Genomic DNA, 12,010 nt, shown 5'->3' on the forward strand with positions numbered 1-12,010 from the left:
TGGCTGACTAGTGGATTTGTGGTTAGCTGTGTGGGAGACCCATGTTCAAATCTGGTCAACAACTACATAATACACTCAAAGCAACAACAGCTGCACTGTCTGGTTCCAATAGCTCTGTCTTAAACCCTGGAAAATAAATCATATGGGTGGAGTAAATAACTTTTGAAAGATGTGTGCTGGTAATCTGCCCAGAGGCAGAACCTAGAGGGGTGCGACAAGACAAGAGGGAGGTTTCACTAATCCCACACTCTCCACACAGCACCAGATAACTATGACTGTCACAGGTTGCTTATAGCAACGAATACAACATTCAAAGATTCAATGATGATTCAGAAACCCTTGGTATCGTTTCCCGTCTGAGGAGCATATCTCTGTCAGCTTTATTGACACTTTGGAACAATATTGGGTCACTTAAAGATCACAGATGTACACATGAAAAAAAGATTAATGCGTCCACTGAAACATGCAATCAAAGTGCTATTTACAATAATGTGAACAAAAATTGGAGTATCACTGCTGGAGACAATGTCAATGTCAACTTAATAATCAACTTAATAATGACAGACTTACAAAGAAAATAATCTCTAACTCATCATTCTTAACAACAGAAATTATGTTAATCATTGTTCATTTTACAAAACCAAGATCTGTCTCTAGTGCAAAATATAGCCAACAATCTGAATCTCAACCTTACAAATGTCAAATGAAGCCAACTGATAAAGCCAGATAGAAGAATGAAGGCACAGACACAAAATGTACATGGAATAAAATTGATATCAATAAAAAGAAGAAAGCAAATAAGCAAATAAAAACGTACAGCAATGACAGGCCCGTTGCTAGTATATTAAACACTATCATTTTTGACCTTTCACCTCCACCCTTTTCCCTAGTACTAGTACTGTATATACAGGGCCAAAACCTGTTGTTGATGGATACATTGTTTTGATACATTGTTTTTTTGTGTGTGATTTAATGTGAAATGACAATGGAGAGGATGCTACTCAGCCACATCATGTTCATGTCCCATGGGTGTGGCGTGGGCTTAAAGTTGAGTTAGGTCAGTAGATGTGAATCAGAGATCCATATCAGTCGTGTTACTCGATGACCTGAACAGACTTGTGTGCCGCCATGGTGATGTCATTCACGAAGGAAGCCTTATTCATTCCTTGCTGCAGGACATATAGTCAACAAAAATCAGCATTACACCACAATAATTAAAATGACCTGCAAGCTTACTTGCGCTTTTCTCATGGCAAGTTTTATCTCAATATTACGTCTTGAGTTTAGGGTCCTAATAAGTATCCATCCTCAAAAATTGTATAATACAATGAGCTAGCTTGCTATTATCCATATGCACGTGAAGTCCCATGAGTGTTTCCTTGAACCTGTGCTACTAGATTCCTTAGCCGTATCGTTTTAGCTCCTCACTCACATTCATGGGTGTTCATGGGTATTTTCCCATTAGAGATCACCGTCTAATCCTCCAATCTGTCTTCCCCGCTTTCTCTCAAATACCTGAGAGAGGTGTGGACTTTTGAGTTGAACGGGGAAAAAAAATAACAAAGACACACCCATCCTTGCAACCAGGATAAGTCTGAACTCACCTTTTTCAGGAAGCTTTGTATATCCTTCTCTGACCACAGGTTGTAGAGAAGCAGAGCTGCAGCTTTGCTGGATTTGGGGAAATATCTAACAGAGAGGAAAGCAACATCAGTCAACGTCTAGATTATTACCATTGTCAAAGTAATTTTCAGGCTTAGAGCAATAACTGGGCTCTAACACTGAGCATGCTAAATATTGGACAGTATCCCTAATATCTAATATCCTTCTTTAACCTTTTTGCTTCCCTTGATAAATCAATACAGGGTCACCGGGATTCACATGGTCAGTCTGTTTCGTTGAAGGAGCAAGTATTCCTAACATTTTGAATACTCAGTATACTATATGCTGCAAATTGTCTCTGCTTCCATGTAACCTTACCTGTTTTGGCTGAGATCATTCAGTGAGTTGATCAGGTTGTTGGTTAGCAGGCGCTTGCCCAGCTCAGGCTCCTTTACAAGCAGGCAGTGAGCCGTTTGGCACGCCGTGGCCAAAGTGTCGTCAGACTCATTCGCTCCCTTGGTGCCGGCGCTCAGGATGCCGACCAGTTCTGGGAGCGTTTTCCGGCCTTCGATGACAGGACAAACAAAACCCATTGGCTATTTATCACAAGCAAACACTTGTAAAATCGCAAATAATTGTTTTGGTTAAAGAAGGGTTTCATTCCAAATAACATATCGCTCATTTTGAAAATGTGACATCTACATTGCTCTGACAAAGTCTAAGTCGAAGTACATTTTTATTGAAATTATTAGCAAACTCAATTTGTTTTCTCATATAATATTAGCATTTTAGATATTTAATCAGTTTTATGTTTCAAACCATGGACATCAGATAACATTTTTCACAAAACAAAATTAACTTTGGTCAAAACAGAATGTGGAAGTCATTTAACAGAAATTGTGAAGCGCTGTCTTGGATCTCCTTCTCACCTATGGCATGCTGCAGGTGATGATTCTTGGCCATGTTTCCTACCAGAGCCACTGTGTTTCTCTGCAAGTTGGGTTTGGTCGACTTCAAAAGGGGAGTGATAACACGCAGGCCGTTCAACTTCTGCACAATGGTGTGGCTCATTACACTGGAGACCTGTGGATATAGAAAACCATATCAAAGACTCAGAATTAAGTAAACAAGTTGTTGCATGCAAGCAAACGTAAGGTTGACTTTTGAATCATGGGTTTACAGGTAGAAAAATTATCTACATGGACAACAATTTCTAGTCAAGCCAATTTAGTACTAATGAGCTACAATTCTACAAAACAATCTGTCTATATTCTGTTCCTTGGGTCTCTTGGTCCATCTCCATGTGAAAAAGCAACACTACACAGGGGAGGTTTTTCCTTACAATGCCTGGGTGTGTGGTGAGGTTCTGCAGCGCTCCACAGCAGGCCTCCTGGGTCTCGTCTCGCTGGCTGGATTCCAGCAGCGACAGGTAACTCTGCAGGGTTTTGGAGTGGATCAGCCAGCCTGCTCCAGTCGGATGTGGATCCTCGACCACTGGGTAGTCAAAGTGGCGCTAGACCAGAACGGAAACAGGAATACACATTGGAAAATACATCTAAAGGCAGCATCAGACTTTGTGGAATTTTTTTGAGAAATATGAAATGAATTTGAATGATAAGCATCTCACACTGTGTGATGGTGCTTGGTGAAATATCTTGTCTTGACACACAACAAAGCCCAACCCACAGGTTTTATCTTGCATTTTATTGTTGGAAGTGGAAGTGATAAGATTCGATGCAATGCACAAGGTTAAAAATACCGTGCGCCTTCAGGAATCAATGTCTCGTGCTGACACTGTTTCAAATGCGTGAATTTAAGCCAGACATGATTTGACTGTCGGATGGAACATTGTCATTAAGTGACTATTACACACTGAGCAGGTGTGAATGACATGACACACACAGACAGGTCCTGTCTAGACCTGAAAATATGTCATTCCTTGTCTTAAGCTAAATCCGTATCGGTGTGTGTGCTTGTCTCTGTTCTGCTCCGTCCTCATCTCACCTCGTGCTCCAGCACTTTGCTGCTCTGTGGGCTGAAGCAGCCGATGGGGCCGGTCTCTCCCTGGCTGTGGCTCCTGCTGGAGGTCCTGGCCAAGGCCGTCATCCTGCTGAACAGAGCCGGGGCCTCGGCCTCCAGCTGGAACGTCAGGTTGTGAAGGATGCAGCCACAGTTTTCTACGGACTGTTCCAACAGTTAGGAAGGAAAAGACATACAGTATAAGAATACATACAGGACTTGACATTAGGCATTTTGGAGCACCTTGACAAATAGACTTTACTTGTTCAACAATATACTGAACTTGTCCAAGACTGAATATAAAATGTTTCAGTGCCTATGCTACTATTTAGCCTCTGATTTGGCCTTAACACATGAATAAATTATATCCAACTTTAGCAAAGTGATGTTTGTTCAATTCATTTAAAAAAGGGGATCTAAGTTTTATAATACTGAATAAATGAAGCACATGTTGTAGTGTTGAATCTTAAATCAAGCACTGAAGCTGATAATTATATGATTGATTCAAATAACAGAATAATACAATACAAGAATACAAGTTGTCCAATTAAATAACTTGCAACAAGTCTGGACAAAGCAGTTGTCGTGTTCAAGTGGACAAGCCTTATTGCCAAGCCATAATAATAGTATTTAGATAATCCAGTAAATAATATTAAGCATAAATGGAATGGCCATGGTGTATCGCTCAGATCATATGACTGTAGAAATTACTGTTTAAAGTACATACTTTCCCATGCAGCAGAAAACAGAGCATGCCCACAATATGACTCAGATGTGCCGTGTAAGGATTAGCTCTATACAAACTGCAGTCAATAACAAAATGGCAAAGGCTGGGCTAGTTCAAAATGCATCTCCCTGTTTAGTTTTGCTATTTTGTGTAAATGTAGCGTGTCAATAATTCAGGACAGACTGCAGTCTGTCTGTCAGATTGCAGTTAGTGACAAATGTTTGCTTTTATTTTTGTTCAGTTTCAGTTTCTGTACCTTGGATATGAGGGTGTGACATGTTTGCGTGTGACTAAGAGACAAAATGAGAGTGAGAGAGACAGAGTGAGAAAGAAGGAGACAGAGAGAGCGGGTGGGATTAACAGACGGTAAAATTAAACACTGTTTTCTTTGTTCACCTTATCATCTGGTCGGCCTGCCTCCACACAGTCCCTGACATAGCTGGCCAAAGAGTCAACCAAACCACGACATTTTCTCATCGCCTGTCTGTTGCTTTGCTTGGCGCTGCTTAGGTTTCTGTTGAAAATAATATTAAAAATATCTGTTAAACAGTGTTTTGATAAATTACCGATTAGGCAGCCATCAAATGCGTCAGCAAGATTCTTGGCTGACTTCAATTGCTGTCACATTACTTAGTGAGAGTTACAAGTTTCCAGTTTCTAACAAAACAAACTGATAACAGTATAAAACAACATTGACAGATAAAACATACACATTACAAAGCCTAAATATAAATCCTTGAATCAGCCTTTAAGTCAACATAAGTTTGATGATATTTGAAAGCCCTATTTTTCCATTAAGAAAACAATTCTAGTCATTAGTATTAGTATTAGTATTAGAGGTCAACACTAGTCATGAATCAATAATTTCGAAACCTTTGATGATTTGTGCTCTTGTAGGCACTTTATTGGGTTTATTTGTGGTATGATTTGCAAGCCAACAATCAGAAATCAATTAGATAATTAAAAGGCATTGCCAGGTAAGTTGTTCAAAGGCCTGGCAGCCCTGATGGCAGAAGCCTGGTCGCTTTTAGTCTTTCGCAGGCTCTGTGGAGGTTTATAATGGATCAAAAGTTCAGAAAGATAACTGGGGGCCAGGTCATGGAGAGTAATCAATAAAATCTTAAAATTAATTCTAAAATGGACAGGCAACCAGTGAAGAGATGCTAAAATGGGGGAGATGATCCCGTCTTAGTTTTGGTTAAAACCGTTGGAGCAGAATTTTGAACATATTCTACCTCTTTTTGATTAAGGCAGGTAAACAGGGCATTGCAGTGGTAAAGGTGAGATGAAATGAAAGCATGTATAATGCTCTCTGTATTGCTGAAATTTAAGACCGATCAAATTTTTGTTCCTGAGATGGAAAAAAAACATGACTGAACCAGCTTTTAGTATATTGCTCAAAGTAAAGGCTCGAGTCAAACAGGACTCCTAAGTTCTTGGAAGCAGGCTCAACATGTTGAGTTAGAGGAGCAAGAGCGGGACAAATTTAGCTGGAAATGCACTCAGGGCCTATAAGGAGGACTTCAGCTTTGTCCAAATTTAAATGTAAACATTTTTGACAGCCAGTCCTCAACATCTGCGAAACAGTTATGCAGAGAGGCCAACGTTTTTAATTCTCTCTGCATGACTAAAAGGTAGAAATGTCAGTATAGGCTAATAATCTTTTATTCCACACATTGAAAGTCAGTCCAGTTTTGTGAAAGCTGATAATAGGGCAACTATCAAGCTGTGTAAAGCAGGGAAGTTGTTTTCACAGTAAAATCATGATGCTGTCATCTGCATTAGATATACCCAGACTAGTTCAAACTTTACATAAGAGTATATTAAAGCACAGCTGTGCTTTATCAACTTCTTGGCTAATCTGCTTCTTTTAACCATGTCAGTCTAGCGCTACGCATCTAATGCAATCAATCAAGTTCAGACAAAATACATATTTAATTGAAAAAAGGGTTGATAAAAAGCATGCCAAGTAATAAACTTGAAGTAAATGAAATAAGCAGTGCTGAGGGCAGATCCACCTAAGCCAAGTGTGAGATTACCATTGACATTTTGCTTACCTTAGACATCCTGTGGCATGAAAGAAGACCTCAGGGTCCATGTTGTTATTGACAGTCCGCTCAGGACCCGTTGTGCAAGGCAGTATGACACGCTCCATTAACACAGGCAGAGCGCTCTTCACCAGGTCAGGCTTCAGGCTGTCCACAGATGACAGGTTCCACAGAAGGCCTGGAGACAAAAACACAACCTCAGCTCTTTGACCTGAGAATGATACTTACGTGCAAATCAGTCAAATATGAGCTCACTGCCTGTGGCAACAACAGAAAGGAAACATAATGTGCAAAAATGTCAATTTTACAAAGACTTGAGGTTCATATGTAGCCACTCCTATATTTGGTTTGATCACTGAAACAACTGCCAGTGGGCAGATTTTGGCAACATGCTTCAGATGTTAATATCCTCTGCAGCACAACAGTGCTCAAGAATAGCTCAGTGATTGACAGCAATTTCTAAACAGGATTATCCTTAAAGACATCTAAGTGCCTCTCTGTCTGTGCTGTGTGTATGTCTGTGTGCATATGTGCCGGAGCCAACATCGTCTACCTGTCAGCTGTTTCTGTATCTCTGAAGAGTCTGTGTCTCTGAGCAGGGCCACGGCCTCCGTGATGCCGCCGCAGCGCTCCACCTCCTCCTTGTTGCTGTTGTTTTTGAAGGACAGGGTGCGGAGGGCGGCCGACGCTGTCTGACGGACCTGCACACTGGGGCTGCGCAGCAGACCCACCAGGGGAGCGATGCCATTGAGCTTTAACACCTGGGAGACAAGCGGGCTTATGGGGTTAGCACTGCTGGAGCGCACAGTAATTATACCAAATCCCAAATGACAGTAATTTATCTTAAGCAGTATTTTAGAATTGTTGGTTTTATGTGCAGCCTCAATAGTAAAGTCAAGTAATAACTAGATTTTCTAGGGAGGACTACTGTTACTTAAATTAATTCACTTTGAGAAATGGCAGGTGATGTACGTGCAGGAGACCTTCTGCCCTCAGTGATGCCCCAGTAAAGGAATAGTTCACCCCAGAATGAAAATTCAGTCATTATCTTGTATCTACTCCCGCCCATGTTAGTCAAAACTCCATTGAGGTTTGTATGACCACCAAACACACAGCGAGTTAGCCCCCGTACTTCCATCTCATCTTACAGCTCCAAACAAAAGCATGCTGTCCTACAAACGTCAATGGAGTTTCGACTGAAATAGCTATGAGTAGATAAATGACTGAATCTTCATTTTGTGGTGAACTATTCCTTTCCTGGGGCCTTTCCAAGGGCAGAAGGCCTCCTCCAGGTGCACCATCAAAATTGTTGGTTACATTCGGACGGAAATTCTAGAAGTCTGACAGCACAAGATAAATCACCTCCTGTTTAGTCTTGTCGTCAATGAAGGTGTTGTGCTGAATGAAAGAAGCCCCGCAGTGCTGGTACATCTCCTCATCACTGGACAGATAATCCACAGCCTCCTTCATAGTGATATCAACAATACCACTGTTGCCATTTGACCTGTAGGAAAAAACACATTAATTAACAAACTAAATGCTATTTCCAGAATACACACTGAGGGCATTGACGCATATTGAATAAAAGATTCCATACACTCATATCACATGAAATTAAGCATATTAGTCATTTTTCATTGCGCTCACCCAGAATCTCCCTTGCTCTTGGGTGCACACTCAACAATGGAATGCTTTGAGGGTGCTTTGTACATTTCGACTTGGCCAGCTATGAACTGGTTGTTTGTTTTGGTCTGACCTGTGCCATTCATAATGTACTGTGGCTGAGGCTGAGGCTGAGGCTGAGGCTGAGGCTGTAGCGAGCTGTTTGATAAGAACTGACTTCTGGTCCTTTCTGTCACGTAGGCACTGGACCGGTTGGACAGGAGCCTCTGTGACTGAGTGGCGCGTTTCGGCATGGAAAGCTGCCAACCCAGATCGGGCTCACTGCGGCTGGTGTTGGCTTTACCAATCGCCACAGAGCCGACGGGGGCAAAACCCCTCTCATACTGATAGTTAGACAACATTGTGTTCCTCTGGACAGTTGATCCCTTGGTGTTATTGATGATTTGCCGGTTGATGTTTTTCTCCTGGCTGAGCTGCAGAGCCAAAGAACACAAGTGCACATAATGAACAATAATCCTTTCTGAAGAAGGCTTATTTCAGCAATTTCACCAGTATACACAGATACAAAAGCAAGACGATGAACTGACTGATATAGAGTTGGCAATGAGGAAAGCGAATTATAACAGAACTATCATTGAGCAACCTTCCAGTATGATTATATGAACGCCTGGCCGCTTCTATGGGAGAGGCTGATGCAAATTCATGTGTCAGAGATGAGATTTTGAAATACATTTGTTGAGAAAGAAACGGGAGAAAGCTCACGAGGGGGTGAATCATTTTTGAGCGACATTACCAAAGAAAATGTGTGTTAAGGCAGGTGTTGCATGTATCCTTCCTGGCTTTTATGATTGCAAAAAAAAACATGAATAACAGTGAGAACTTGATAAAGACTCATCAGATTGCGGTAAAGAGCAACACACTGCTCACTCAGATTGCTGAAAAAAGTAATGTTTTGAAAACTTGCATTTGAATAGTTACCAGTTACATCTCAGTAGTTATAACGCAGCAGTGGAGATGGTGGTGGAGGGTGAAAGGTGTGTGTATGTGTGTGTGTGTGTGTGTGTGTGTGTCTAGGGTTTCATATTATGATAAGTTCCATAGCTTACTGCTTTAGAAAGACCATTTCCCACGAAGACGCCTCCATTCAGAGTGCTCGGTAGTGACTTGAAGGAGTCTACGAACACGTTGTCGTACAGAGGGCCTGGAGAGAAGTGAATCAGTTGTTATCATACTTGCACAACAGGGATCACACCTTGCCTTTATCTGAGCTCTTACTTAATCGATTACCCTTCTGCAATGCTGATATATATATATAGTTGATGCTGATATTCATATGCTATCACCAAGAGGAATTTAAGTGCTAAAACAACAGAAGCAGAGACCAGATGTGCCGTCAGAGACCACAGATCTCACACATTATTTACTGAAAAGCTGTTTGTCCATAATGAGACCTTCTTCTTCCATACCAAAGGTCACGCAGTAAACCTTATTTTAATCATGTGTATTTATATGGTGTATCTTCTATCATGGATATTCAAGTGCTATTTGCAAATGGAATCTCCATTTGATTGCACAATATTGACTCCGTGAACATGGTGGACCAAAAGGGACTGCAGATGAAAATTAGTTTCAGCTCAATCTGGTACAATACATCAAAGGGCAACATGTATGTTTAATACTGTGCATCCCTTACAAATTAATAAATAATATTAAAATAAGATACAAATGAAAATTATTTGATAAGTTACTGTTACCCTGATTAAAAAAAATCCCCTCAGTATAATAGATAAGGCTCGACGTTTTTTTTTTTGTTTTTTTTTAGATTTAATATTTAAGATTAGATTTTCTGAGACCAATTGCCTTTTTAAGCCCATCACAAAATGCTGACTCATAAGTTCTTAACTGATACAATCTTACACATATCCCTATAGGCTGTTAACTATCACTTGGAAATAACTCTATAATTAAGACTCAATAATTATAGACTCTATAATAAACATAAAACAATAAAGTTCTGGTGGTAACAATTACAGTAAATATTAACATAATTTTCCATTCAGATTTTTTATATTCTTACTTGTTGGAGAAAGAGAAGCAGATCCAGTTTTAGTACTCTGCCTGAACTTGGTCCTCTTGATAGTTTGTACTTGATCCAGAACGCGCTGTTGACCTGATCGATACTGGTTCACAGACGGCAGAGCGAGCGACGTATCATCCACATTCCCGATGGAGATCGCTGTTTTCAGCGGATCGAGGGCAAGGCTCGTCATTTTCGCTCAGTTCAGCTGGCTCAACAACATCCGAGCAGGTTTCACATGTGAAGTCTCTCAGCTGCAGACTGGCTGCTGAGTGAAGTAATAAAAGCGCACCTTGCCCTGCCCTGCCCTGCCCTGCGCTCCCCTCCGCCTCAGCCATTAGACCGCGCCCATCAGCGGCACAATAGACCTGAAAGACTCAACTGCATGCAAGCTCTATCAGGCGGGTCCTGGCTGATCAGCCTTCACTCTCAACTTGCCTTGACAAGTATTAGCCTAATGGATATCTTGGATGCGTGCAGCCGGTGAAAGAGTCTTCCGTGAGGAGCATAAATGCTTGTTTTTTTGTTGTTGTTTTTTTTATCCTTTCTTTTATTATTGTAGAAATATTAATAATACATTCTAAGACACGGAAGGGGATTAGGGCCACAAGTGAAAAATGTATTTGAGCTCTGAGATATTCTGAAATTCTGACAATCAAGAGTTTAAAATAAAGTCAGAATTCAAAGAATAAAGTCAGAATTCAGAGAATAAAGTCTGACTTCTGAGAATAAAGTCTGACTTCTCAGAATCTCAGAGTTCTGACTAAACTTTGTTCTCAGAATTCAAATAGATCTTTCCACATATGGCCCAAATCTCTAATATATAGAAGCCATGTATAATGTGAAAAGATACACCTGCTTGTTTCTTTACCCCCCCCCCCCCCTTTTCATTTTTCCCTTCCTCTTATGTCTCATTTACTCGCAAAAATCCTTAGTTAAAGGAGTATACTTATAGGATACAATAGTGCAAAATAAGGCGCTAATAAGTAGTTTGTAATGACTAATAATGAACCAATACTACTAATATGCATGTTAATAAGCAACTTATTAATAGTAATATGTGTTCTCTAATCTAAAGTATTACCAAAATTACAAATTGTAAAGATATCAATAAAAGTATATATATAAAAAGACAGTATCTTTCTGCATTGGCTGATATAGGCCTATGTAATTAAGCAGTGTAAACCCTCCTCTGCCACCATGTGTGGTAGAGCAGTGAGTGGTTCCCAAATGGGGGTCCTTGAGGGGATTCCCAGGGGGCCCTAAGAAGATGAGGAATGCTTTAATTTCACCATTAATTCACACTATGACAGAATGTATAAGGATGACTATTTTGGTAACAGGTTTAGCTGTCCACACTGTTATTACCGACACTCTTACAGTATCGAGACAGTTGTCTCAGACGGGGTTCATTTTGAGGACAAAAATCCTTGGTGTATTTCCGAGTCTTTTACATGAAAAAGTTTGGGAATCCTAGCCTACCCATCTATCAGCCTGTTTACCATTGGCTGGGTGGAATGTATAGTAATTAATAAGGTTGGTAAATTATCACCTCCAGTTGGTCCAGTTATATTTTCATTTTCAAAGCATTGATTTATGTTTTATTTCCCCTTAAAAGACCCTATTCTCATGCTCTCATATCTTACATCAGTTTTACTATGATTTTGAGTCATACAGGTTTGTGTCAGGCTAAAAAGGTGAGTCAACTGAGTAGAATAGAATAGAACAAAACACAATAGAATAGAGGGAAGGTAACAGCTGACTTCTTGGTTGATGTCAATGCAATTTGGTTGATGTCAATGCAATGAAATGGCAAAATTGTCCTCACGGGAACTTATGTAAACTGAATCATTCATAGGCCTAACCCATGCTCATTTGGCTCTGCCACCAGTGCTTTTATTTGTGACAAAGCCA

General features: G+C 40.4%; 1 protein-coding gene across 1 annotated transcript; it reads right to left on the minus strand.

The window, feature by feature from the left end:
- Positions 1–345: 345 nt before the first annotated feature.
- Positions 346–10,346, minus strand: pkp1b (plakophilin 1b). The gene is made up of 13 exons (XM_071542305.1): positions 10,097–10,346; positions 9,126–9,220; positions 8,044–8,492; positions 7,759–7,900; positions 6,950–7,157; positions 6,406–6,574; positions 4,745–4,862; positions 3,607–3,786; positions 2,945–3,115; positions 2,532–2,685; positions 1,981–2,167; positions 1,605–1,689; positions 346–1,169 (listed from the first exon to the last, which is right to left on the minus strand). Exons 1-13 carry the CDS (start codon positions 10,287–10,289, stop codon positions 1,095–1,097), a joined length of 2,226 nt encoding a protein of 741 aa, XP_071398406.1. The 5' UTR covers positions 10,290–10,346; the 3' UTR covers positions 346–1,094.
- Between the last annotated feature and the right edge of the window lie 1,664 nt (positions 10,347–12,010).

The sequence above is a fragment of the Centroberyx affinis genome, unplaced genomic scaffold (assembly GCF_046629955.1).
Source record: "Centroberyx affinis isolate AG114_WGS23_722 - 3 ecotype Tasmania unplaced genomic scaffold, CSIRO-AGI_Caff_v1 ptg004049l_1, whole genome shotgun sequence".
Taxonomy (NCBI): Eukaryota; Metazoa; Chordata; class Actinopteri; order Beryciformes; family Berycidae; genus Centroberyx; species Centroberyx affinis.